The sequence below is a fragment of the Pelecanus crispus genome, chromosome 8 (assembly GCF_030463565.1).
Source record: "Pelecanus crispus isolate bPelCri1 chromosome 8, bPelCri1.pri, whole genome shotgun sequence".
NCBI lineage: Eukaryota > Metazoa > Chordata > Aves > Pelecaniformes > Pelecanidae > Pelecanus > Pelecanus crispus.
The window spans coordinates 48974371-48991664 of record NC_134650.1 but is presented as its reverse complement, the minus strand read 5'-3'; the positions used below and the strand labels follow the sequence as shown (position 1 = coordinate 48991664).

Genomic DNA, 17294 nt, shown 5'->3' with positions numbered 1-17294 from the left:
TGGAACTTTTTTTTAAAAAAAAAAAAAAAAAAAAATCTTTTTTTATCGCCGAGTCAATGTGGTTGGAACAAGCCTCTGGAGCGATCATCTGACCCAACCCCCGCCCTCAGGCAGGGCCACCTACAGCTGGTTGTCCAGGACCTCATCCAGTTGCGTTTTCAATATCTTGAAGGAGACTCCACAACCTCCCTGAGTAACCTGTGCCAATGCTCTGTCACCCTCACAGTGAAAAAGCGTTTCCTGATGTTCAGAGGGAACCCCCTGTGTTTCAGTTCGTGCCCATCGCCTCTGCTCCTGTCACTGGGCACCACTGAAAAAGTCTGGCTCCATTGTCTTCATCTTTTTCCATCAGGTATTTATACACATTAGTAAGATTCCCCTGAGCCTTCTCCAGTCTGAGCAGTCCCAGCTCTCCCAGATGAAAGATGCTCCAGTCCCTTAATCACCTTAGTGGTTCTTTGCTGTACTCATTCCAGTGAGTCCTTGCCTCTCTTGCACTCCCGGAAACGGACACAGCATTCCAGGTGTGGCCTCACCAGAGCCAGTAGAGGGGTAGGATCACCTCCCTGGGCCTCCTGGCAATGCTCCTCCTAATGCAGCCCACGTTGCTGCTGGCCTTTACTGCAAGGGCACATTGCTGGCTCATGGTCAGCTTGTTGCTCACCAGGATGCCCAGATCCTTCTCCACAAAGCTGCTTTCCAGCTAGTCAGCCCCCCGTGTGTAATGCCTGGGGTTGTTCCTCCCAGGTGCAGGACTTGGCTTTTCACTTTGTTGAACTTCATGGGGTTCCTCTCTGCCTATCCAGGTTTAGTTGTTTAGCTCTAATTGTGTCAAATTTTAATCTGAAGACCACATGGAAGTTACCTGATACCATTTCATGTGTCTTAGAAGCAGAATCCAAGTTTGACTCAGTATCACAAAAAGTGTAACTCGCCTCTGTAGTTGGGATGACTTCACTCTTGATGATGCCATCCCACTTTACATCTTCAGTGAGATGAGAATCTTCTGAAATAATTTGGAGAGCCTATAAGCAAGGATCAGATCCCATGCTTTCCAAAATAAACCAGAAAATAGCTTCCAAAAACAAACAAACAAAACCCCACCAAAAAAGGAAAACAGCAGTCGAGAATGGAAATTCAAATAGTGCTGTTTGAAGCAATTCTATAAATACCTAACTGAGGTTTACATTATCACTTAATTTTTTTTGCTACAGATAGCAGTGAACATGACACCAAAGTTTCAAAAGAGCTTTCTGAGGTAATCTTGGAAATGACAAACCTGTGTGTCTGTCTCCTATAACAGGCAAGCTACTAGAAACTGGAATAAATAATAGATGGCACTGAACAATGCTGACTTCCAACACAGTAAACCCTGATGCATTCTATACCCTTCAGTGCAGAATCCAAGAAGAATATAAGGGATTTGACCAGATCTCCAAATACCTTGCCCAAGCTTCCCTTGACTACCCCTAGATTCCAATTCTTCCGCTATTAAAGCCTTATGCTTGCCAGAAAACAGCTTTTCCAGCATGTGACCCATTGCTCAGGAGCCATAAATGCTTGAATGTCACTCTCAAAAAGAACAGTTCAAGTAGTCTGCATCTAGATTTCGTAGGAAAAAAAACCCCACTCAAACATTACAGTTTGGTTGTTGAATGGACTTTTGCAAGTATGCACTGAACAATATACTTCTTGCACATCAGAATTCAGGAAGAACCTTAATACAGTAAAGGGATAAGCACTTTTCATATGACACAAATTAAATCACAGTTGTACAGGTTGCTCAATACTCTCTGAGGTACAGTATTGTGGTTCACCTTCCTGAAAAAGCTGGATACTCTATCCTGCCAGACTTGCCCCTTCTGGAGATGAGATCTGATTTTTTCATTATTTTTATTCTTCTCATCTTTCACTTCAGCAAGAATTACTGCTGCAGGGTTTCAAAATGCTAATTTGAAAATCCCTTAATTTTCTTTCTTGTCCACATAAATCAAACTGATACCCTTCTTGCAGACAACAAACACAATGCCCTCGGTTTTGTTTCTTTTCCAAAAAAGCTATGTACAAAAGGAACATTGGCAGTAATATCTATTTAAGCCTAATCCCCTAACAAATGTATCTCTTGCCATAGTACCGTACCTATCCGAACCAATCAAAAGAGTAATCTGTACTATTGCACCATCTAGGTTTAGCTTGCCACCAGTTGGAAGACAAAAGCCTTGCCAAAAAGTTAAGTCTTCTGAATTCAAGTTGTCTGCAAAACAACACAAGTTGTTCCAGGTTCACTACCTGGCAAAAGAGTTTGAGTTTACAGAGGAATCTACACCTAAAAAGCCACATGTACACAGGAGGCAATGACTGACCGCTCTGCTTGGTGTTACACACTTCAAGCGTGAAGAGCTGGTGGGAAGGGCGTTTGACTCCCAGCCCGCAGCCAAGCTACTCATCTGGCACTAGCAGTAAGCTGGGTCTGTGACCCAGGAAACGCTAGCGCAGGTCCAGGCGTTTAGCTAATGACACCCACAGGTCCAGCATAAGGCTTTGTAAATAAAGCAATGAACAAACCACTTCCTTACCTACAGACCACATTCAAACCAGGAAAGGGAGCAATTCATTGAATGTCTTTGGAGACATTCTGCAGACTTGACTGAATGAATCACTGGTCCAAGTTCTTGTCAAGAGCCATGTGATTCACTAATAAAATCTAGGATAGGCCAAGAAAGGGAAAACCAAAACCACTAGCTGGAACGGCAGTTTCTATATGGAATTTCTTTGCTAACATGGTCAAGGCTGACAGGTTCCAGAGGCAATAGTTAAAGCTTGAGGTAGAAAAACACGCTTTCCTTTTCAGAGAAAGCAATGTGGTATGAAACCCAAACTGGCATGTGATCACATTAGAAATGTAAAAAATCATCTTGTAGCCAGTGCAATATACACTGCATGCTAGCACACATGGAGAACACCCTGGCTGTCACAGCAGCTGCTATTTGACAGAAACAGCCCATTATATACACATCAGTATCACATATCAGGTACTGGACACTTCCAATAGTCAGAGAAGCAGCTCCATTAAGTGACGGTACAAAGGGTAAGGAAACAGAAAAGCCAATAAAAAGTAGCAACAGTTCCACAACGCCTGCTGCAACTGTAGCTCTTCTTCATAAGCAACAGTCAAGTTTTCAAATCTGCATGTGCTGGTTTTGCCTGGGATAGAGTTAATTTTCTTCCTGGTAGCTGGTATAGCAGTGTGTTTTGGATTTAGGATGAGAATAATGTTCATAACACGCTGATATTTTAGTTGTCAGAATGTGCTGGGTTTTGGCTGGGATAGAGTTCATTTTCTTCATAGTAGCTAGTATGGGGCTATGTTTTGGATTTGTGCTGAAAACAGTGTTGATAACACAGGGATGTTTTAGTCACTGATAAGCCGTGCTTACGCAGCATCAAGGCCTTTTCTGCTTCTCACCCCACCAGTGAGCAGGCTGAGGGGGCACAAGGAGTTGGGAGGGGACACGGTTGGGACAGCTGACCTCAACTGACCCAAGGGATATCCCACACCATATGACGTCATGCTCAGCATACAAAGCTGAGGGAATAAGGAAGGAGGGGATGTTGGGAGTGATGGTATTTGTCTTCCCAAGTCACCCTTATGCGTGATAAAGCCCTGCTTTCCTGAAGATGGCTGAACACCTGCCTACCCATGGGAAGCAGTGAATAAATTCCTTATTTTGCTTTGCGTGTGTGTGCGGCTTTTGCTCTACCTATTAAACTGTCTTTATCTCAACCCATGAGTTTTATCACTTTTCCCTTTCTGATTCTCTCCCCCATCTCACTACGGGGAGAGTGAGCAAGCAACTGGCTGGTGCTTAGTTGCCAGAAGGGGTTAAACCATGACACTGTAGTTTAAATTTTAGTTGTGAGGGGTGTCCAGACCAAAGAAGGTATCTGTGCTATTTTTGTTTAATCCTTCCCTCTGCAAGAAGGTGTAACTCCTGAATATGAAAGGATGCTAACATAAGGAAAGATTCTAGCAAAGAGAACTCTAAAGATCCTTGAGGCGCACCGTGGAGAATAAAAGAAAGTTCTGACAGAAACTGACTCCCCTGTACATGCACTTGAAAGGGAAACGCAGAATGATCACAAGGACACCACTGAATATTTGAAGTGAATATGCAAAAAAGGTTTCAGTTATTCTTCCTTTTACTGTCCAGTTTTCAGTGTTCTGAGTCAGATGCCAAATCAATCTTTGCCCTACTCATCTTCTGAAAGAAAGTCACCTACTAATTTTAAGAGGCTGAAGAATCAGAAGTTGTTTGGGAGACAAATGTACCTATGGTAAATTGCAATCAGATGCTGAACAGAGTAATTTGTATTCCCAAACGCATTATATTAATCAGCAAACTTTGTTCAAGGGAGGAATTATCTCAACAGGGCACGGGGATATCTTGAGCATTCTGTCATCTTCCTGTGGATGTGCAAGCAGGTACCATTCAGGCCTGCTTCCTGTTACTAACGCAGATGTTACTGAAGCAATACTGGTTAACTCCCATTTCTCTACTGAGAACACCCACAATGGGAAGTAATTCAGGGATCTCCTCTGTGGCAAATACATTCTGAGAATTACAAGGAACAGACACGCCATAATCAAGAACTCTTGCATCAGGGGAGGTTTAAATCGGATATTAGGAAAAATTTCTTCACGGAAAGGGTAGTCAAGCATTGGAACAGGCTGCCCAGAGAGGTGGTGGAGTCACCATCCCTAGAAGCGTTCAAAAACCAAGTAGATGTGGCACTTTGGGACATGTTTTAGTCTAGTCTACCCTTAATTGGTTTAGTGTGGACTTGGTAATGTTGGGGTTGGACTGGATGATCTTAAAAGTCTTTTCCAACCTAAACAATTCTATGATTCTATGATTCTTCATGAGATTTAAGACAAAGCTTGACAAAGTGCTAGATGCACCAAGAGGCAACAAGAGTGGGAAGTAAACATTTACGACTCTGTACTTGCTTCCAAAACACTGGTGGCAGGACCAGTTTGCTAATCCAGCACAAAGCCTGCCACAAATCAGAGAGGCACAGCTACCTAGCACAAGAAGAGAGACAGATATTTAAAAGCATTCAAACACAAAAGCCATTTCAAGAGCTAAAAAAAAGTCAAAACATTCCCCTCTGAACACATCTACAAGCTTTACCTAGCCTTTTTCATAATCTGCAATAAAGGGTCTGTTCTTCTTTCTAAATACTGGAAAATCTGCACACTATTAGGGTCCAAAATAAGCCAATTTCCTTATAAATTCTTCAAACAATGAATGAAGATTTTCAGCTGCCTTGACGGCTACATTCAAATGTCAATCTATCCTCATACTGTATTTCTAACTAACCTATCCCTGGTTCCGATAACCTGGGCTGGGCAAGGCAAACAGGTCTAAATAGCTTTTTTCAACAGTCAGTTTTAACCACATCCTATTCTCTGCATCTCTTGCCACTAGCACTCCCTCCCTCTACCTGATCAAACATGTGCCATGTTTGTAAAATTTGGACATGTGCAACTTAGGACTTTCGTTTCACTATCAAAAACCCAGCTACTAGTCCTGTTCAGCGTGTGCTGTCTCTACTGCTTGGCCCTCAAGTAAGGAGACCAACAGCAATTTTTTTCCCCTGAGAACAGGAATGGCAACTTTATAGCTGAACCTTAAGTCCAAAGAATCAATGCAAAGTCTAAATCCTAACAAACCTAATGGGAGCTTGTAAACATCAAGGAGTCCATAATATACTCATAGCATAAAGTTCATGCACATTAAACCCTGAGCTGTCTACTTTCAGCCTAAATCGACTGCAGGCATAAAACATGTAATCTGATACTTCAAGTCTTCTTTGTATAACCCTTATTATGCTATCTTTCTGTCTACCTTTAATTATTTACCTGGCAACTCTTCTTAGCAAAAAAATTACTAACGCATAAATATTACATGACATAACTGTGAAAGTACCTTACGTGTTTCACTCACTCAGAATAACTGTTTACAGCCTCTTAAATAGCTTAAGTTTTCTGGACACTAAAATGTCTCTAACATAGAACATAATAAAAGAGTATATGAACAATAGCCTCTGCCTACAAAATGAGGACGTATTTCTGGTTGGAGCACCAGCCAAACCCTCCCAGCTGAAACACCTATGACCTAACTAAGAGATGTGTAAAAGGCACGCCACTGCTTCATGTTTATGAATCGCATTACTCAAGGCTATATCTAACTGCTACCTACCACCTCTGTCTGTTCCGTGTCTGTCCTGCTAGCATATGTAGGCACGCAGTGAAGAGAGCCCTACAAGACTAAAGCAAATGTTTCTCAAACAGATTGATCCTTTTTCAGCCCTCACCTGACCAGGTCTCCATGAAGTTGCAAAAAGAGGTTTTTCCTCCCTTCTCCATCACATATCTCAGACGCTGGGGTGCCCACTGTACAGAGGACCAAGCGCAAGTCTGAAGAAGAAGCAGCAGCTGCAGAATCTCTTCCGTAAACATACACGCAGCCTCGTCCGACGTCCTCTTTCAGCCAGTCCCTCTCACGGGAACTAAACCGACTTCTGTTCAAACAGCTCCTGCTCCCGTTGCGCTTCACATTTCTCTGCAAGGCAGCCCAAACCAGAGCGTCAGCGGCTGCCCCCGACCGCCCTCCTCCCTCCAAGGCCGCAGCTGACCGCTCCGCTCCGGCCCGGCCGCCGGGCCCGCAGGCAGCCCCTCCGCGCAGGCCGCAGGCGCGGCCGGGCCCAGAGACCCCGCCGCTCCGCTGGGCTCGGGACCCCCACGGCCCCCGGGAGCGCTCGGGCAGAGCCAGCGGGAGCCCCGCGGGAGCCCCAGGGGCGCCGGGCCGGGCCGCCCCGCTCGGACGCGGGCACGGGAAGACCCCGTCCCCGCCCGGCCGTCCCGCCAAGGTCGAGGCGGGCAGCGCCGAGCTGCCGTGGCGGTCCCGCTGCGACATCTCGCCCCTACCCCTCCGCGCTGCCGGGAGCGGCTGCCGGGTCGGGCGGTCCCCGAACGGCCCTCGCGGCGGAGGCCCCGGTCCCCTCCTCACCTTCAGCACCCGGATGCCGCCGCGGGGCCCGGCCCGGCCCCCCCGCGAGCCGCCCGGCGCCGCCACCTCGTCCTCCTCTGGCTCCAGCGTCTCCCTGGGCCCGGGCCCCGGCCCCGGCCCGGCCTCCCCCATGGCCGGCCGGACGGCGAGACCCCGGGCGGCGGCGGCCCCGCCCCGGCTCCGCGCAGGCCCCGCCCCGGAAGTGCGCGAGCTTCCGCCGCCCGAGGGCCCGCCCGCGGCTGCACCGCCGCCCGGCTCCGGGCCCGCCGGCCTTGGGGCCCAGCCTCAGCGCCCTCGTCCGCGGCGAGCTGCGGCCTGCCCGGGGATGGCGGCGGGGGAGCGCTCCCGCGGGCGCGGGCTGTGCGTGGCGGCGGCCGAACCGCGCGCATTTCCGAGCAAGAGCTGAGTTAGAGACAGTGCAGAGAGTTCTGGCGAGTCAGCACACGACAACAGCACCACGGGCAGGCGGTGAAGCTCGCCGAGCAGTGTTTATGTCATTTCATTCGCGCAAGTGCTTCTTGAGAAGTGTAAGGTACAATCTACTTACTAACCAGACGGGGAAAGAAGAAAGGTGACCTGTACACTAAAGCTGTCTTATCGCACCACTTCCTTTGCTTACCTCGAGTCTCTGTTACCATCAGCCTCCCAAGGCAGCCGAGTATCTGAACATCGCCTTCTCCCCTGTGCTGTGCAGGTCCATCACGTTAGCTCAGGCACTCTTAATTATTGTCTGCTAATAATTCCCAGCTTCGCTGTGCAGTTTACCAGAATTTGATTCATGCTTTAAGATGGCTACTGTTCATGCCTTAACAGGATCGAGCACATTGAAAACAGAACAAAAGCCTCCCGCCTTCCCCATAATCACCAGTGGTTCCAAACTTTAACACACTTTAGCCCATCATCATTGCATTTCTTTCTTGCTACACTAATTCCTGGTCTTATTTCGGACTTAAGTCCAGACACGCTTTCCAAATTCTCACCGCTGGTATGATTACTGCACCAAACACTTTCAATTCTTTTACATGTTTCCTTTAAACACCTCCTGCCTTCTTCCCGGTCTATCCAAGCATTTTGCTATGCAGCATTGCAGATCTGCTCCCGGGCACGTGTGATGCACACAGCCATGCCCACACAGTGCTCCCTGGGCTTAGGCCCCAAGCAAGGAAAAGCTTCCCAGTGGTCTGTCCCGCTCCAGAACCAGGGCCTAAGATGACTGACCATTCACGGCCACACAAACTGGCAGTTTCTGATGCCATTTCCAAATTCTCCAGCATCTGGAGGGCTCTTGTATTTAACAAGGAACTGACAGACAACCCATCTTATCAGCAAGGTTAAAAGTGCTCCCTGGCACTTTGTATTAATTCATGTCATTAAACCAAGGCAGTCACAGGAAAGGCCACCTAGTTCTTAACACTTCCAAACTATACACACAAGCTGAGACGACTCTGAAAATAAATAAAATTTTCATTGGGTTTTCCCTACAGAAAGGCATGGTTACAATGCACTTCTAGCTACAGCTTTGTAGTTCCATACCTTCTTCGCCTCAAGAGAATTTCCATAAAGGAAGGACCCATGGCAATACTGAGGGGATTGTACTTCGCAGTTAGAAGTGCAATTATGTGTTGGAAAACACATGAAAAGTTATCTAATAAAATGTTACTGTGACTAGTATGCAAGGAAGAACCTTACAGCAGGCACATGTATTGCTTTAATGGACAATCGAGATTACAACAATCCTTGTTCTTGCCTTTTAATCAGCAAGGGAAACATAACCAACTCCAAGGGCCGGCTACAAACACCAGGGAAAAAAAATTCCTTGTGTTCAGATCTCATCACACCTTTCTAGCACCTGGACAAGTACTGCAGTTAGTAGTTGACAAGCTCTCTTTCAGGGTGATGTTTCACATGAACTCTTTAAGCATTTTGCAATTGTCTGCTCATTTTGCTCTCCAAAATTTCCTGGAAAGTTTTTCAAAGTCTGCCCTTATCAATTCTCTCATATCATCTGACCTTGTCATGGCCAAACATTAAGAATCAGTAAGTCCTATCCCACTGTACTTGCAAAAAGCAACAAGGCACCATTTTAAATCATTGAATATTGACTCATTTTATTAGTCACTTCATAATTTGTTTCAACCGAAAGACAATACACACAGCAGAAGTCTAATGCATCCCATGTAAATGTTTACATCCGTTATGCTCCTCACTCACCTAAGACTCAGCATTTATTTAGATTTTTCACATCTCAAAAATAGGTCTGCAGAAGTTTGAATGCCGTCAGGCTCCCTGCTCAAATGGCATGGTTTTTACTTTAAATTTGGTTGGGTTTGTTGGGGTTTTGTTTTGGGGTTGGGTGTTTTTTTTTTTTTTTTTTTTTTTTTTACACTACTGTCAAAGAGGCGGGATGCGGCTCTATGTAAAATGTAAATTACAACATCAGGAAAGAAAAAGGAATATACAGGAATAGAGTGAAAGTTCGGAGGGAAGCAGTCCAGTAGCTCCTTCCCTCACAGCCCCCAAGTAGAAAATGAACACATAGAAAGCGCACCAGCAGATCTAAAAAAAAGCCATCTTTGCTGCTCTGTCTTGCAGCTAGTACCAGCCTTGGGGAAGGCACTAAGTCACCTTTCCCAGCTCTTTTAGCATCTTCTGAGTTATATATCCAAGGTACTGTATAGGTGGCAGTCCCCTCACTGCTATTGCTTCAAAAGGTTGTTCAAGGCCATATTTTGTCCCATCAAAACCTGGACAAAGTCAAATCTTAGGACCTTCCCATGTCTTCTCCCCCTTCAGGCCCTTTATGGCCACTATTCTTTCTGTTATTTGACTCAAAATACATTCACTTGAAAAAAACCAGACATTCAATCTCTCTCAGCTCCAAAGTCTCCAATGCAGGTATTAGTAAGATTAGCCATGAAAGTCTGTGTCTTACTCCCTTTATATTCCCCTTACGCTGAAGCAAGGAAAACGTTGACCAGACCTCTAAGAATTGTTGCATTCAACTGGTGGAAAAGACTCACCCTATCCTCAGAGTGCCTCAGATGTGGACATGTGAGTACTCTCCAGTAAGAAAACAAAGCAGCAGCACAGAGCTTAAGAGATGTACTTAGGGGTCAAGGAGCAAGCAATGGTACCTAGTATTGCAGAGATGGGTAGGTGTGAAACCTGGCCTTCCTTCTGGCATTATGTTGGTACCCCATCCCTTAAGCAAGAGGAAGGGGAAGAGCTCCAAGGACAACAGGAATGTTTGGCTGCTACAAAGGAGTACTTCACAGCCAAGGGATGGCTTCAAGCAAAACGCATTTCAGGTACATGCACCACCTCCTTCGGCTCAACTCAGAAATATATTACAAATTGCCTATTTCCCAAAACACACTGTGTGCAAGGGTAGCTGAAGAAGCCAAGAACATAGTAGGAATTTACCCTACAAGCTTACCAGACAAGAGACCAACAACAAAACCCAGCTGCTCTAGGGGACGGAAAACAAGTGCAACAAGAGGGACAAGACACACTGCTCCCAACTATGCTGCAACAAACTGGCCAGGTAAGAGACCATTTACTTCTTTCTCCCCAACTAATCTCCTGCACAAGTGCTCTTTCTCACCAAAACCAAATGGGGATTGAGGTGTGCCAGCCTGCAGTACAAGTGACAATGTACAATTCTGAGGAGAATGGGAGAGCTTATGGGGTGTTCAGGAACTAAGGCAAAGACTTTCCATTAGCTTTGTATCTGGGACACTGTCAGAGCTCACTGGAGTCTAGATTTAACGTGCTCGGCCTTCAACACTACGGAGTTTGAGCTAGCAGGGTGGTGAATAGTCACAACTGCAGTGAAAGCAACAGAGGTAAATGCTCAGCACCTAGAAATGGACTTTGATTCAGCCATTTTCTGCAAGACTGCCTGCTTCATGATGCTTCCGGCCGAAGCACACTATCTCTTCCACCAGTGATAGCCAAGGCATGACCGTGCCACAACCCAGAATTACTTTTAAGGAAATCATACATCATTCTTCTAGATTTTATAACCTCATGCAGATGCCAGTTCCAGTAGAATAATAAAGCTCTTTGCTAATCCAAAGGCCCAAACCAGTTTAATCAGTAAGGCAACAAAAATGCCCTCTTGAAGAAGCTAAACTTACTCCACTACACAGACCAGCACTTAAATCAGTGACAGTCAGTCCCATGTTTTATTACTTAACACCATTAAAACCAAAGCAGACTGAACAACCTTTAGTGGCCTCCTGCTCCCGATTCAAGGTCTTCAATGTTCCCTAAGTACACTGTGCACCACTCTTGCAGGTTTTTGGCAAGGACTGGAGCCTAGTGTAAGCACTTTTGCAGATGCAAAAAGCTGTGTCTAAGCTTGTCATCAGAGCACTGAACGATCACCATCTGGAAAGTCCTATAACAGAGATAAAGCAGATGTGCTATCCGTTTCTTTTGAGAAAGCACTACATTGGAAGCCGGAGTACCTTCAGCTTACCAGCACACTCATGAATGAAGATCTAAGATATATCCTCCCCTCTTCCTCCCTGAAGAGTGCTGAACATCTGAATAGTTTTGTCACACTGCGCTTTACGTTCTATACATTGCCTTCATGAGAATTCACGGAACTCTACTACCTTGACAACAGTTCACACTAGGGAGCAAAACTGAACACAGCTTTCTGTAAGCTTAGAAGAGTACTGGACCTCACATCTATGGATCCAAATACTCAAACGACTGGCTTCCATTCAAAAGACCGTTTAGTTACTTTCAGTCTGAACCTGAACTAGCACATTTCTGTGAAAGGGGAGCAAGGAGCAAACTACAAGGATCAGTTAAGTAACAAAATGGGAAAAGGTCTCTTTAAACCGCATGGTCTTTATTTCAGTGCCAATATTACGATACAACACAAATATCCCAGTCAGAAATAACTCAAATAGAATCCAGGGGGTCTACCGTAGGCTCTGGAAATTGAATTGGGGAGAAGGTCTGGAATAACTGGGAAGAGCAACTTTGCAGCATAGTCTCTGATGAGTGTCCCAGCAGGAACAGAGCCCTCAAAGACTGATCTACAAAACTGAGTATGTCTTTTCGACCCATAAACCACAACCAGTGGGTTAAAAGGCTTTGAAACCATCTGTGGTAGAAAACCAGCTGCTCCTTGGATCTCTACATCTCTCATGCATCACCACACTTTCTGGGGAAGGTACAGAAGACTGTCTATGAATCTGCATGGCTGTAGATATTGATGGAAATACAGAAAAGTCAAGTGTAAGGTCTTCATTTCCAAGTACAGCACCAAAGCAATTTTATCAACTCTCACCAGCACCTGTTTTCCTGCACTGTTCCAGGTTTGCAGATGAACTCCCAAGACCTAACTTGCTCTTGACATGTATCACATAACTAAGAGGTGGGTGTATACAATAATGCACTGAATAGGCCATAAGAAGCCTCCAGCCCCTTCAGACATAGGGGATACAAGAAGAAAGAGGCAGGGCAGCCTGACATTCCTCAAGTCCCCAGTCTGAGCCCCATATGAAAGTGCTTGAAGGAATCCAGCTAGTAGTGAATGACAACACACCTTGCCCACCCCAGGGGAAAAAGACAGCAGAAAGAAGGGGCAGCTGTTCACTTGCTGCAGAGAGAAGAAAGTTTCCCCACTAGAAATTCCAGACTTCTCTTCCAACCAGGCTGTGTTTCTTTGCAGGGTGACAGGGGAGGAGGGGAGGGGAGAGGAGAGAGAAGGGAATGTTGCTTCTGGCTGTGAATGCATGTGTGAGGGAGTGCACAGTAGCCTCCACAAGCCACCAGCCTCATCAGCGGAGGAGAGGAGATTAGTCTTAACAGATATGCTTCAAAGTCAGCAATCAATTCAGGAAAATTCCTCCTCATCAGCAGGTCTCATCCGTTCCCCATGCCCATGGTGCAGTTTGGGGGATTGCCAAGGATCACAACCTTCTTCCCAGAGTTCTTTTGATTGGGTGGGGTGAGAATAAGAATGGTGCCAGAGCCTCACTGCCAAGACTGAGGGGGGAAGTTGTTGACTTCTGCTAGATCCTGCATTGCTGAGCCCTTGTGATTATATGTCAACTTGATCCGCATACGTAGTTGTTGCTACAAGAGAAAAGGGGAGAGAAAACAAAAACAAAAACAAACAAAACTAATTCAGGTCTTCATTAAAGGTCAGCAAATCCCCCCACGTCCAGCTCCCTTCCCTTACCCCATCAATACAAAACACAGACCTTTCCTCACCACAAGAGCTTGCTGGAAGGATGTGCAGGGTAAGCTATGACACTGCAGATAAATGCTTAATCTGGTAGGATGTTGATTCGTCACTGTAGTTCTCAGATCAGGTACAAGCTCTCAGAAAACCTATAGCACAGCTTCTGCCCACATCTCTCTCTGCACTGGCCCTGCCCTCACAAGCACTGAAATCCTTAAATACAAAAATGACTGCCTTAAAATCCCAGTTAACAATGGAACAAAGCAGGAAGCAGATCCAGACTCTGCTGCTCTGCACTTAGGCTCACAGGGAGAGGTGTCATTTCCCATACTAGCTGTTCACTCAAAACAGCGGTCTGGAAACTTCAAGTATTGCATAGCTCAGTAGCACTATGAAGGAAATAGCCTAAGAAAGACTGGGAACAGAGTCCCTAAAATATTTCCTCCTGCTGTAAGTAAATGATGACATAGCTCAGAAATTGTTTTACACTGTCATTTGGCTGTCATCCAGATACTAGGCAGCCCTTAATAACAGCTAGAGCACAGCATGCTCCAGCCAGGTTCCCTATTCTCCTCACTCTCAAAAAAACTTGTTTCCCAAAAACCCTAGAAGGAAAAGCAAAAAGTTGGCTATTTCTGGCTCTTTTGCCCATACCTCAAGGAAATATGCAAAAGGCAGAGCAGGGGGACGAAAGGTGGACAATGACTGCTCCAACCAGCCTCAGGATAAAGAAGCTATGCTTTATCACTAATAGATCAATATAATCAGTGTCAGTTTTTGCTATATTTGGTGCTGTTTTGGGAAACTGGCCATCAGTTTCAATCCAGCATAATGACAGTCCATGTCCAGGTGAACAGACTTTTTTACAACACGGACAAGACAAACAGCTACTAAATAGCAAGGCTGTTCCAAGGTTGCCTCCCTCAGAGCATTCCATGTAACTACACTGTTTGATGGACAGGGTTCTTGCAAAGCTGTGCTCTCAGGCAGGAGCAATCTAAAGGACAGTAAGAGATGCACAAATGCCTGAGGTGGAAGAGTTAGAAAACATTAGGCAAGAGAAGAGGGTAGTAAAATACTATTTTTCACCTCTGTATTCTGGAGTGTTCATAGGAGTTCTGGTATTCCAACAAGAAAGCATCCCACTATCTAGGTGTTTTTCACCTTGAGGGGCCCATCTGAGATGGATGTATTGCAACTTCTGGCGCCTTACAGGAAAACTCCTAAACCCTCTCAAGTTCAGAAAGTAACTTTCGAGGTGATCTTTGAAAGGTGCTCTACAGCACCACAGAGGAATTAGTATCAGATGTACAGAAGACAAAGAGAATAATTAGTCTTCTGCCTTAATATAGGCAGAGGGGAGCACACTACACAGAGATAAAGGGAGATGCTTGGAAACCACAAAAACTATGCACTAGAAAACAGCCATTTCAGTGAAATCTTGGGCTGAGATTTGAGGATTTTTCTAATTTGCACATCCATCTAGCAGCAACACTTAACATCTAGAGCAGTAAGTACATAAGCGTTAAGCTATGAAAAACTTAAGATGTTTTAAGTTTTTAAAGATGTTGAAGATCTTAAGGGTGTCCCACAAAGGAAGAAATATGTGATCTCAATTTTATTTTTCTTTCTGATGCCATCTGAATACTTGCAAAGCCTCTTAAGGAGGACATGTGGGCCACACCCCTCCCTCCCCTCAAGTCTGTTGTATCCCAGTCTTGAAGCCTGTCTCTGAAGGCTGTAAAACAAATGGAATTATGATTAAATCACACCTAAAGATTCTTTCCATCAACTGTTTAAAACTACACACATATTAAAAACAAATGACACCACTTGAGAAAACAGACAATTTTGTTAAGATTATGGATGAAGCTATTTTTTGTGAAACAAACATTTCAAGTAATGCCACTGCAGATAGCAAGAACAAATGTTAAATACATTTATATGGCAAGATGCTTGCCTTTTGGACATCACTTTTACAACACGTACAAACACCAGGTTGAGCTCCTCTAGAAAGGCCATCTAAAGACTTGTTTAACAACCATTCTGATGCAAGAGACATTCATGAATTCAAGAAGATAGCAAAGCTGTGAATCTGTTTTAGCAGTATATAACCAAATAGAAGGCCAAATCTGTGCCCAGGGCCTCCTGTCTTTTTCATAATATTTTCCTAACCCTAACCAAAATGACTTGTCCTGAAAAACACATAATTCACTCCCATCACTCCCTATCTCTCATCAGAGATTCATCCCTAACCAACTGCCACTAAACGCACGATTCCAAGACAGTATCTTTAGCAACTGTTCTCAGAATCACTCACCTTTTGTGGATTCAGGACTTTAATGACCTGTGTGATGGTCCCCGAGTTAAATGCAGGGATGACACTGCTGCTGGGAGACAGGAGCTGCAGCTGGAATGTCTGAAGAGAGGGCAAAGAAAAAACAATTTGATGCTTAATCAAGTAAGAACATAAAGTGATTTGTTTGCACTGAGAGAAAGCAAGGAAAATTAAGAGTTCATTTCCTGGCCCTGACAATATATGTACAGCCACAATAAAGTCAAACAATCAGTTCTTCAATTCCTTATCTGTAAAGAACAAAATGTTCGCTGTCCCACCTGCTTTCTACACAAGTGAGAGCCAGGTAGCACAAATACTAGGGGGTGAGGACTTACTGTAGTGTATCAAGATCAGCAGTGATGCATTGTTTCAAGTGTCACAGACAGAGGAACAGTCAAGACTGCTCAGCACACCTGTAACTTCAAGAAGCCCGTGCCTTCCCTAATTCCTTCCTATGGCACGTATGAAACCTACCCCAATTCAAGTTAGAAAATGTATTTTCCCCAAACTTGAAGAACATTCCAATCACACCCTGCTTAAATGGTCTGCTCTACTATGAACTAGGCAATATCTGTCTCCCATATTTTGTGCACAGGGAGACAATTCACCGCTTAAAGGAGGACCGTGACTAATCACCACGTGGGGACTCATTTAAACTTTTATAAGCAGCTTCAAAAGATTTTTTTTCATGTATTCATAGCTGCAAAGAGCATGATATGTTTCTTAGAAACTAGAAATAAAGGGAAAGATTAGTGTCTTCACTTTTTTTTTTACCCAACATTTTTCTGTGTGTGGTTTAGCAACCTTCCTAGAAAGTGGCGACTTTATAACAAGATTTCGTCCAAGCAGTAGTCCAATCTGATAGGAACCAGTGTTTTATTGCATTTATAACATTTACTTTCAGACTAGAAAGAGATTACCAAACTGAGCAGTAAGAGAACCTATTAACAACTCATAACCTTGTTTACCATGCTACAAGTTTCTGTCTACATGAAAGCACCGATCAGGAAGTATTTGCAGCTGGCCCTCAACGTATCACTGTAGTTGCCCTAAGTGGCTCTACCTTTGGTACTGCAGCTTGGAAAACAAAATCTGTCATATCCAGCTCTGTGCTGTTGGAGGCCTGTATCGTTATTACAGTGACACTAGGGTTGGTGTTTGACCTCTCAAAGGTGAAGTCAATCTTCAGCCCATTCTTGTTGTATGCAGTAATTGAGGGGATTCCTGCAGAAAACAAAAAAGCAGTACACCTACAGAACCTGGAGATCATTCTCAACATCACAGAATGCATTTACTTTACCCCAGACGTGAACTCTTCTGAAGATTAAACACACCTCCCCTCCTCCTGTTCCAGTGTCTGTGCCACACTTCACTCCCAAATCCCCCCTTTTTTTACTACCACAGAAGCACAGAATGCTTTGGGTTGGAAGGGACCTTTAGAGATCATCCAGCCCAACCCCCCTGCAGTGAGCAGGGACATCTTCAACCAGATCAGGCTGCTCAGAGCCCCATCCAACCTGACCTTGAATGTCTCCAGGGATGGGGCCTCCACTACCTCTCTGGGCAACCTGTTCCAGTGCTTCACCACCCTCATTGTAAAAAATTTCTTCCTTATATCCAGTCTAAATCTATTCTTCTTTAGTTCAAATCCATTAATCCTTGTCCTGTCACAACA

At 44.9% G+C, this 17294-nt stretch overlaps 2 protein-coding genes across 12 annotated transcripts in view; both read right to left on the bottom strand.

The window, feature by feature from the left end:
* PHLPP2 (PH domain and leucine rich repeat protein phosphatase 2) overlaps positions 1-7205 on the bottom strand; it is a 43006-nt gene extending 35801 nt beyond the window's left edge. The window contains exons 1-2 of the mRNA XM_075714868.1: positions 7074-7205; positions 6379-6626 (exon numbers count right to left, since the gene is read on the bottom strand). Of these exons, the coding sequence (XP_075570983.1) occupies positions 6379-6626; positions 7074-7205 (380 nt within the window). The remainder of the gene's footprint in view (positions 1-6378; positions 6627-7073) is intronic.
* Positions 7206-9167: 1962 nt separating this feature from the next.
* The window catches only part of AP1G1 (adaptor related protein complex 1 subunit gamma 1), a 56633-nt gene continuing 48506 nt past the window's right edge, over positions 9168-17294 (bottom strand). For 10 of the 11 annotated variants that reach the window (XM_075715597.1, XM_075715592.1, XM_075715599.1 and 7 more), the window contains 3 exons: positions 16683-16843; positions 15602-15700; positions 9168-13172 (listed from right to left, as the gene is read on the bottom strand). In XM_075715597.1, coding sequence (XP_075571712.1) covers positions 13071-13172; positions 15602-15700; positions 16683-16843 — 362 coding nt within the window. In that variant the 3' untranslated portion in view covers positions 9168-13070. Of the gene's footprint in view, positions 13173-14157; positions 15020-15601; positions 15701-16682; positions 16844-17294 lie in introns of those variants that run through there. The other variant, XM_075715598.1, reaches the window with a different exon arrangement.